General features: G+C 45.2%; 1 protein-coding gene across 2 annotated transcripts in view; it reads right to left on the bottom strand.

The window, feature by feature from the left end:
- Nucleotides 1-3997: 3997 nt before the first annotated feature.
- Nucleotides 3998-10247, bottom strand: part of POP1 (POP1 homolog, ribonuclease P/MRP subunit) — a 43173-nt gene continuing 36923 nt past the window's right edge. For both annotated transcript variants that reach the window (XM_025395289.1, XM_025395290.1), the window contains exons 15-16: nucleotides 7404-7766; nucleotides 3998-6203 (exon numbers count right to left, since the gene is read on the bottom strand). In XM_025395289.1, coding sequence (XP_025251074.1) covers nucleotides 5549-6203; nucleotides 7404-7766 — 1018 coding nt within the window. In that variant the 3' untranslated portion in view covers nucleotides 3998-5548. The remainder of the gene's footprint in view (nucleotides 6204-7403; nucleotides 7767-10247) is intronic.

Genomic DNA, 10247 nt, shown 5'->3' with positions numbered 1-10247 from the left:
CCTCTTTAAAAATCACGAATCCTTTTCAAACTAAGATTCTGTTAGTATGAGTCTGCCCCAAAAGGGGGGAATGTTTATTGATAAGTGACCTCATGAACTCCCCCAGTCCAAGGACATAGACCATTGAACTGTGCTTTCAGCTGATGTTTTTTCCAGAGAGGGCTGTTTATTCATGAGGTCTTAGCACCACCTAGTGGGTTCCTTTGTTCATTACAACATGTGCCTGGCCTACAAGAGTATTAGCTGTAAAGTTTAATACATACACCCTTTTTGATTAATGCATCAATTCAACAAAAAGGTATTAAATACAAGTTATGAGTTAAGCATTGTGCCATCACCTGGGGTGCAACACTAATTAAACAAAACATGGTCTCACCTTCATGAGGCTCATATTCTAATGGACTAGACAATAAACATGTAAACAACAAAAGAATTGTTTTATATTGTGATGTCAGGAAATAAACCCATTGTGTGATATAGAGTAATGTAAGCAGGAAGAGGCTATTTTAAGTAGTATTGGCAAGGCCAGTGCGGTGGCTCACACCTATAATCCCAACACTTTGGGAGCCCCAGGCGGGCGAATTACTTGAGGTCAGGAGTTCAAGACCAGCCCGGGCAACATAGTGAGATGCCTGTCTCTACAAAAATACAAAAATTAGCCAGGTATGGTGGCACCTGCCTGTAATTCCAGCTACTCAGGAGGCTGAGGTGGGAGGATCACTTGAACCCGGGAGGCAGAGGCTGCAGTGAGCTGAGATCATGTCACTGCACTCTAGCCTGGGCAACAGAGCGAGACTGTCTCAAAAAAAAAAAAAAAAAAAGAGAACAAAAAATACAAAAATTAGCTGGGTGTGTTGGCACGCATGTGTGGCTCCCAGATACTCAGGAGGCTGAGGGAGGAGGATTGCTTGAGCCCAGGAGGTCAAGGCAACAGTAAGCCGTGTTCACGCCACTGCACTCCAGCCTGAGAGACTGAGCAAGACCCTGTCTCAAAAAATAAAAAATAAAATAAAATAAATGGTGGGCAGAGAAAGCCTCTCCACATGGACAATCGTGGAGGAGCTAAGAGCTTGGCTGTTCAAGGAGCTGAGGCCAGCATGTTCAGAGCCCAGTGAGTGAGGCCAGAGGGGCGCAGTGGGACTGGAGAGAGAAACGAGGGGAGTTCCATGTTTGTAAACTTTTCCTCAAGTGAAGGCACACAAATGGTTAGGGTGGGCTCCTCCAGAACAATATCTGATTAAATTTTCAAAACACGGGGAAAGGGAAAATGCCTTGATACGAACTTGACCACGTGCTCAACTCCAGCAGGCCCCTACCAGGGCCATGGATCACAGCTGTGTGCCCCTCAAGACAGCTGCATCTGCTCCCCACGCCCTGCTTCAGGGTCCCCATTACTGATAAGCTGCATCTTTAATTACTTATGTTGGAAGTTCATTTTTAAAGTCTGGAAGAGTGGTTCTCAACCTTGGCTGCAAATCATCTGGGAGCTGTTAAAACCCCCCAAGTCTAGCTCACACCCTTGACCAGTTAAACCTTCATCCCAGGAGGGTGGGCCCTGGGCACCGGTGCTTTGAAAGCCTGCAGGTGATTCCCGTGTGCAGCCAAGGCTGAGAACAGCTGATCTGGAAGGATACTCATCAAGAGAAAAACAAGACACCTATTTGATATTCTCAGGTAGAGAAGGCTACACAAGTAATGAGGCTGTTTCCTTTTTCAAGACCAGGCCTCTTCCCCAGGTGGAAGCCCCCACTCTGGGCCACCCAGCCCTCGACACTACACTCTCATTACGTTCCCACCTGGACGCTTCACAATGCAGTCAACAGACCCTGTGAGCTGACTTTGCAGAAACGTACTTTTTCATGATGGCAAGCAGGCCTGCCACAGGCCCGGGAGTTTCCATGGCCTTGTTACTCAGTCACACTTCCCCAAGGTGCAGAGGGTCCAAGAGCCAGACCTCCTAAGGCGGCGATTCTCAGCTGAGCAGCACATCACAACGGTCTGGGGAGCTCATAAATACTGATCCTTGGGCCCAGCCCAAGACTGATTTCTGGGCTGCGGCTTGGGCTGTTGGGTGATTGTAAAATGCAGCCAAAGGCCGGCCACGATGGCTCACATTTGTAAAGTCAGCACTTTGGGAGGCCAAGGTGGGCAGATCACTTGAGGTCAGGAGTTTGAGACCAGCCAGGCTAACATAGTGAAGCCCCATCTCTACTAAAAATATACAAAAATTAGCCGGGTATGGTGGCATGTACCTGTAATCCTAGCTACTCGGGAGGCTGAGACAGAAGAATTGCATAAACCTGGGAAGCAGAGGTTGCCGTGAGCAAAGATCACACCACTGCCCTTCAGCCTGGGCAGACAGAGTGAGACTCTGTCATCAATAAATATATTAATTAATTTTAAAAAACGCAGCCAAGACTGGAAGCTGCTGTTGCCAAAGAAAAGGCAGCACCTGTACTCCTCTATGTCCTCAGGAGGTCTACAATAACCAGAACCGCTGTGTAACGGGTTGCTGCTTGAGTGGCCCACAATTGCTACAGGCTTTGTATTCTCTGCTAACGCAGATCAGTCCTGGACCTATCTCTGTGCTCCCCAGGCCTCAGATCGGCTGGTTACGAGTAGGCCAGTTAAGACTACAAGGGATTCCATATAGCTTGTCAACTGCCCCCCTCACCTCCCACTGGCTGGGAAGAAAGAACTCACGCAAGGCACGTGGCCGCCAAGACGGCAATGCTACATTTAGTACATGATGGGTGGTTACCTAGTAAATTCTCATTTAAAAAAAAAAAGGAGCATTATCCTTAAAGCACTTGCCAGTTAAGCACCAACAAAAAAAAACTGGTAATATGCACTTTGCTGCACTTGTATGGTATAGCTGTTGACATAAGCAATGGCTTATGTTATTAAAAGAAAGCTATCCACATACCTCTTAACATCTAGGATACATACCAGAAGGTAACTAGTTACATTGGCTGGTGAAAATCCAGGTGATTCCAATTTTGTTATTGTTGTTGCTTATCTTCATTTTCTAATTGTTTTATGATGAATATGGATGACTGATATGACCAATGTTACTAGAGCACAAATACCAAGAAGAATCCATTGTTTCTTACAGAACTTAAGTGCATAGCTGGTCTATAAGTGTTCAGCTCACAACTCTTACCTTTTTTGTTTGTTTTTTGAGGTAGAGTTCCACTCTCGTTGCCTCTCAAGTAGCTGGGATGGCAGGCATGCGCCACCATGCCCGGATGATTTTGTATTTTTGGTAGAGATGGGGTTTCACCATGTTGGTCAGGATGCTTCAAGAACCCTAAAAGCATTGCTCCCTCAACAAGAGGACAAGGGCCACATTGTACTTATTTGGTAGCTACACGGCTCTAGTACAGCATGGCAGGCACTTGGAAGGATCAAGATCAACATGCTAATCAATTCAGCTGCCGGAAAGTAAGCCATTCCCCTATCAGTATTTTTCATAAGGAACATGGATTCTTTACTGCCTCTGCAGATTCTGTTAGTTTTTCAAAGTATCTTCTGTGAAACTAGTTTTCTCTGGACAATAGGTATGCAAAAACCAAAAAAGGTAGGTGTGTGGGAGTCTGAAAGACAGATTTCTTTCCTAAAGAGCTTTGCAGAGCTTTGACTATACAATTATTCATTGTGAATCGCAATAGGAGGATACCATATATAGCTTTTCCCAAATTTATTTAGCCATAGAACACTTTTCTCCAGGAACAGCTGCAGGGACTAGTACTCCCAGGAATACATTTTGGGAAATACTAGTCTATCTTTCTGGTGCACAGCTCTTTGACCTACCACCCACAAGGCACAGTGGCTGCAAACGTGCCCTGTCCTCTATAATGAGGGCAGGGCTGCACAGAAGGTGGTTAGGTGACCACGCAGCACACTCAGACTTCTGTCATCGAGTGAGCTCAGCCACAAATGAGGTGACTGAGAGCCCAGAAAACAAATAAGGAATGGTCCAATAAATATTCACAACTGAACATCAGGTGACATTTTCATTTATTCTGTTTACAGGCGCCACGTAGTTACACTGGTTTTTCTCGGTCTCATCTGGGTTGGATCCAAAGACATTCAGAGGCATGGTGAGAGGCAAAGCATCAGACATCTCATTGGTGGCAGGTACTTTCTGACTACTGTACCACCTGCCGTATCCTTCCCCACCTCATCATCCCCAAAGCCATTTACTGCCAAACGCTACAGTAAAAACCCAATGCATTTACATAAAATAATGCCTAACTGCACATTTACAATTTTTAGGAAAAAATCCCACTTACGCTCTTCTAGAAATTTATGGCAGGAAAGTGAAGGACCAAGGCTATGAGTGAGCCGTATGTGGCAACTAAGAGTAGATGAGCACTGAGTTTCTCCATTCGTGGAAAAAAAGTCACACTGAGCCCACTCTTCCTGTGGGGCAGGATAAGACCTTGCTTTTATACCCTGTTGAGAACCTCAGGTGGACAACGTGACTGCATGAATGTTGAAAGGCAGCTTGTTGGCTTAGTTATCACCTTGCAGAGGCAGCTATGCACTACACAGCCACGCTGCCCAAAGCGCGCTCCTAAGAACACTGGTCCTACAAAGTGCTCCTTGTAAGAGAACTTTAGGAATCAAAGTATTTAGAAAATACTATACACTATCATTCCCTTCCTGGAGATCCACAATGTACAGTATCACATGGAAGTTTCCAGAAGTCCTTTCATAAAGAAATGCTTAACTTTAACCCAGAGTTTCCATATCAACCTGACCTTGGAATCTCTTATTTTTTGGGGTGACACATTTCATAGAACACATTCTGAGAAATGCTCCTCTATGGCTTTAATTCTTTGCAGAAACAAAATAATAATAATTTTTTTACTTAAAAAAATTAAGTAACTAGTAGGATCATGTGTTGGTCAACAACAAAGAGATCAAAGAGTCAGGAAGTCCACATCATAGATCCCTCCTTTCTAATTCCAGCCTAGCACTGTCACCATAAACTTCGCCTGCCTGAAAACAGGTAGCAATCAGTTGTCCATGATTTCTCCCTTTGAGTTGTTCAGCATGGTAATCACAGTACAGAATTGAATGTGGCCCATCAGGGGCCCATATTTCATGTACAGAGGCCAAGCGTCTTGTCTTGTCTTCTGTTGTAACAGTGAAATCATTAAACATCTATTGTTGCTTATCACATGACTACAAGGTTTTTCAAATAGACCTGACAAGCCCTTTGTTCCTAACAAAAAAGGGGGATGATAACTTGTAGAGCTTCTAATATTTTCAGCCACAACTACACAGACCGAGAGATCAAAATACAAAGCTTTTGGCCAAATAATTTAAAAGTATTACAGCAAGGACAGGGAAAGATGGAAATCAATGACATTACTGGAATGATGTAAACATTTTATCATCTGCATAATACATAATTTTTTATTCTTGTTTCCAAGGAGTGTCACATGATGTTTTGAAGCAGAAGCAGACTCTCCACATGTGAAACTTGGCAGACAATAATAACGTATTTTCTATGCCCTGCTGGGATATAAGCGCACGTTCACACCTCAATAGCAATCCTCGCAAATCGATATTGCAGAGAGGCGGGAGGCCTCAGTAGCACTAAGCCCCTCTGCACCGCCGGCTGGCTGGACAGCATATCCAGCAAGCCTGTCAAGCTAACAAACCCCAGGGCTTCTCCACAGCCAACAGCCATGGAAAAATCTCCCTGAGTCACAAATCCTAGGAGAGTTCTGGAGCAGTGCATCGTCACACGCGGCAGAGGGCCTGACCACAGCCCCAGAGTCAGAGCTTCCTGCCCAGCCACGGGCTCTTCCCACACTGGGCCATCAGAAGAGGCGCGTCCCGCCTTCTGCCTCTTCTCCCTTTTCTTCTTCTCTTTCTGTTCCAGGATCTTGCTCCTGAATGGGTCACTGTGTTTGGATTCCTGGGGCCCACAGTAATGCCAGTCTTCACGGAGCTGGAGGAAGTCCTCCTTGGCTGGGACGCAGATCATGGTGTGAGGCTCGGGGCTGCCCTTGCTGAGCAGGGACAGGCTGACCCACACCAGGGCCCTGGGGAAGTGGCCCAAGATGGACAGGCAGGCCTCTCTGGTCAATCCTTGCTGGCCTCTGCCAGGAGCTCGCCGGGCTCCCCGAGTGTCCTCAGAACCGGGCCCACACCAGGCTGACAGCTGCTTCAGTAATTTTCTACTCCTACATGAAGTTGGAGACATACGTTTGAGGATATTTTGTTCCAGAAAAAAAACATACAATCAGAAGATTAGACACTGCTAGAATTAATTTGATTCTTTTATACTATATAAGAATCAAAACTACAATTTTTAAAAAATTAGAAATACACTGTAGTACATTTTAGTACTGATATTTTTCCTTTTATGTGTTTGCCATTCTGAAACTCAGGGACTAAAGGTTAAGAAGTTGAAGGCAGGCAAAACAAGACAGTGAAATAGAATCTAGGATTGTAATCACAGTGAGGGTGAAAATAAAGAGGCACTAAGATTTTAATGAGTAAAGGAACTGTAAGGGACAATAGTTACATGTAAAGTAAGAAAGAATGATAGGAAATTAAGAGGCTACTATATGGAAAAGTAAGCACAAGACTAGAGGGATAAGCACTTTTTAAAAATCATAGCACAGGCCAGGCGTAGTGGCTCACACCTGTAATCCTAGCAGTTTTGGGAGGCCGAGGTGGGCAGATCATATGAGGTAAGGAGTTTGAGACCAGCCTGACCAACATGGTGAAAATTAGCCAAGCGTGGTGGCATGCACCTGTAGTCCCAACTACTTGGGAGGCTGAGGCAGGAGAATCGCTTGAATCCAGGAGGTAGAGGTTGCAGTGAGCCAAGATCACACCACTGCACTCCTGCCTGGGCGATAGAGCAAGACTCCATCTCAAAAAAAAAAAAAATCAGAGCAAAGCACAGAATGCAGGGTTGTTGATTAGCAGAACCTGACCCGCAGCAATATTGAGAGGAGAACATAGTGTATCTGGTAGCCTCTCTGGCTAGGACCATATTACATCTAACTGGTTGCTACTCTATTATGAATCCATATAATACAAAAGGAACTAGAAAAAATCTAATTTGGTGATTTAAAGCAAAGAATCCTTGCTCAAACTGCATAAAATGTCAGAAAAAAAACTGCCTTGGTTTAGATCTATTGATGACAATATTGTAAATCATTTCATCAATTAGCATCATGCCTTACATCAAATATTACTAAGCTGTTTCCCTGAGCCCTCTATGAAATATGAAAGACTGGCTTTCCCTTTCAGAAAGTCTATAAATTCCCTTGGATTTTGCATAAACAAACAGTGATGATGCTTATATCTTGTAGCCTCTTCAGTATTAAAATAAATAATCCAAAATGTACCCAGAAGTCACCGACACTTACCTGAGAACACAGAGTTGACTCCCTGTGGCAGCAACATGGTTTTCACTGGTGTCCTGGTCTGTGATGCTCTCAGGCCCTGGCGATTCTTGACACCCTGCATCCATTACCTCTTCTGCCTCCCTGGGGTGCTCTATGGCTGTGCCCACTTCATCAGATGGCTGATGAGGTTTTTTAGGCATGGGAGCACAAGGCGCCTCAGATCTTCTTAGCTCACTCTCCTTACCATTTGGAGATGAAGCTACAGAAGGTTCTTCATGGGCCTGGCCTCTTGACTCCCAGTCATGAGTTAACTGCTCCCAGGGACAGCAGAAAGGTGCCAGAGTGCCAAGCTTAACGTAGTTGGGCCGTTTTGCGGGAGGGCGTCTAAAGAAAAACACAGAGGAGAACCAATGTTGAACAATTTAGGACTGCAAAACTGAAATAATTATAACCATTATAATGCATCTCTATTTACACACACACACACACACACACACACACACACAAGCTTTCCAAGAAACATATGATAAAGAATAATAGGCTGGGCTCAGTGGCTCATGCCTGTAATCCCAGCACTTTAGAAGGCCAAGGTCAGGAGTTCGAGACCAGCCTGGCCAACATGGTGAAAGCTCTACTAAAAATACAAAAATTAGCCAGGCATGGTGGAGGGTGCCTATAATCCCAGCTACTTGGGAGGCTGAGGCAGACGAATCACTTAAACCCAGGAGGCAGAGGCTGCAGCGAGCCAAGATCGCGCCACTGCACTCCAGCCTGGGCAACAAAGTAAGACTCCGTCTCAAAATATAATAGTAATAGGCCAGGCGCGGTGGCTCATACTTGTAATCCCAGCACTTTGGGAGGCCCAGGCAGGTGGATCACCGGAGGTCAGGAGTTCGAGACCAGCCTGGCCAACATGGTGAAACCCCGTCTCTACTAAAAATAAAAAAAAATTAGCCAGGTGTGGTGGCACATGCCTGTAATCCCAGCTACTAGGGAGGCTGAGGCAGAAGAATCACTTGAACCCGGGAGGCAGAGGTTGCAGTAAGCTGAGATCATGCCACTGCACTCCATCCTGGGTGACAAGAGCAAAACTCCATCTCCAAAAATAAATAAATAAAATAATAATAACAACCAACTCTACTGGCCAAGCTTTTTTGTTTTCTCTGGTTTTCAATAAACAATGTAGCCCCATGTGGCCACTGAACCACACCAGGGGGTTCATTCTTGAAAGCTACAAGGAACTGGTGCCCCTGGAGTTGCACCACGATTTTCCTATACACTAAGCTCAAGGTTACATGAAGTTTCTGTTTTACTCTTGACCTCCAGTGACCCAGCTACCCTCCACAAAAACAATAAATATCATTATCAGTTTTTTACATAGCCTTCCAGAGACATTTTATGTACATACAAGCAGATATGTACATATTTCTTCCTTTTTATTTATTTTTATACAAATAGCAGCATACTAGATACAGTACTTTTTGCTTAACTTCACTTTTCTCACTTAACAAAATATCTTGATTACTTTATGCCAGTACTGAAAGCTCCCTCATTCTTTCTTTTTAAAAGGCTGTGTATCTTGTCTCTTATTCTACTGAATGAATATGTCCTTATTGATTTAGACAGTCCTCTATGAAAGGACATTTTGATTGTCTTCAAGCTTTTGTTCCTCCAAACAAGGCTGCAATGAATGATCTTGATGGTTACTCTGCCTTCCCCTGTGCCACCATGGCTCTTGTTGTCACTCCCAGTGCTTCAGCATCTGCCTAAATCATCCTTCCAATACCCCACCAGTCACCTTCCCACCCTCACTTCGCATCTTTTACTTCACCCCACCTCAAGCACCCACTCGCTGCTCATACCTTAGGTGTGGTCACTGCCAGCACCTGCTCCAGCTTCAAACCGCGACGTCAGTATCCCGCTCTCAGAGCCATGCCTCCTGTTTTCCACCCACTTACCCTCCCACAACAATGCCCCAACCATGCATTTACACCAGCACCTCCCCGCGGCTCACAGCAGCTGCCTCGCTCTTCATCAGCCTAGACTCCATGGTTCACACCACCGTCCCTCCCCTACAAATGCCCCCACTCCCTCCACTGGAAAGTCCACCTGGGCGCAGCTGACTCTCCAATGACCCCATGCCAGCCCGAGTGGCAGAGCACAGCTGAGGAAGAACTCAAAATGGTCCTGAATGGTCTTCCTTTATAAACACAAATCTCAAATAGGCGCTCTCTACATCTTACAGATCCCCTGTTTCTCCTCTCAATTCCACCGTCCACTCTCCCAGAAACTGCTTACAATTCCTCTCTCCTCAAATCTCCAACAGCCTCTCTCCCCGTCTTACTGCTGGCTGATAGCTGTGCCTCTTTTTTCATGAAGACAGTCACAATCAGGAGTGTGCTACTTAATCCCCCCACCGCAGAATCTAACCTAGCTAAATAAATCCATGTTCAGATTTCAGTGGCAGTCTAACAGTCTTATATTAATTTTTCTGAGGAAGAAGAACTAGCCAACTTAAGAATTACAGAAAGAAAGTGGTTTGGAAAATAGGATTAAGAGTCAGGGCTGTGTGCGGTGGCTCATGCCCGTAATCCCAGCACTTTGGGAGGCCGAGACAGGCGGATCACAAGGTCAACAGATCAAGACCATCCTGGTGGTGAAACCCTATCTCTACTAAAAATACAAAAATTAGCTGGGCCTGGTGGTGGGCACCTGTAATCCCAGCTACTCGGGAGGCTGAAGCAGGAGAATCGCTCGAACCTGGGAGGCGGAGGTTGCAATGAGCCAAGATCATGCCACTGCACTCCAGCCTGGTGACAGAGCGAGACTCCACCTCAAAAAAAAAAAAAAAAAAAAAAAAAAAAA

Source organism: Theropithecus gelada, chromosome 8 (genome assembly GCF_003255815.1).
Source record: "Theropithecus gelada isolate Dixy chromosome 8, Tgel_1.0, whole genome shotgun sequence".
Taxonomy (NCBI): domain Eukaryota; kingdom Metazoa; phylum Chordata; class Mammalia; order Primates; family Cercopithecidae; genus Theropithecus; species Theropithecus gelada.
This window is presented reverse-complemented; position numbering and strand designations above follow the sequence as displayed.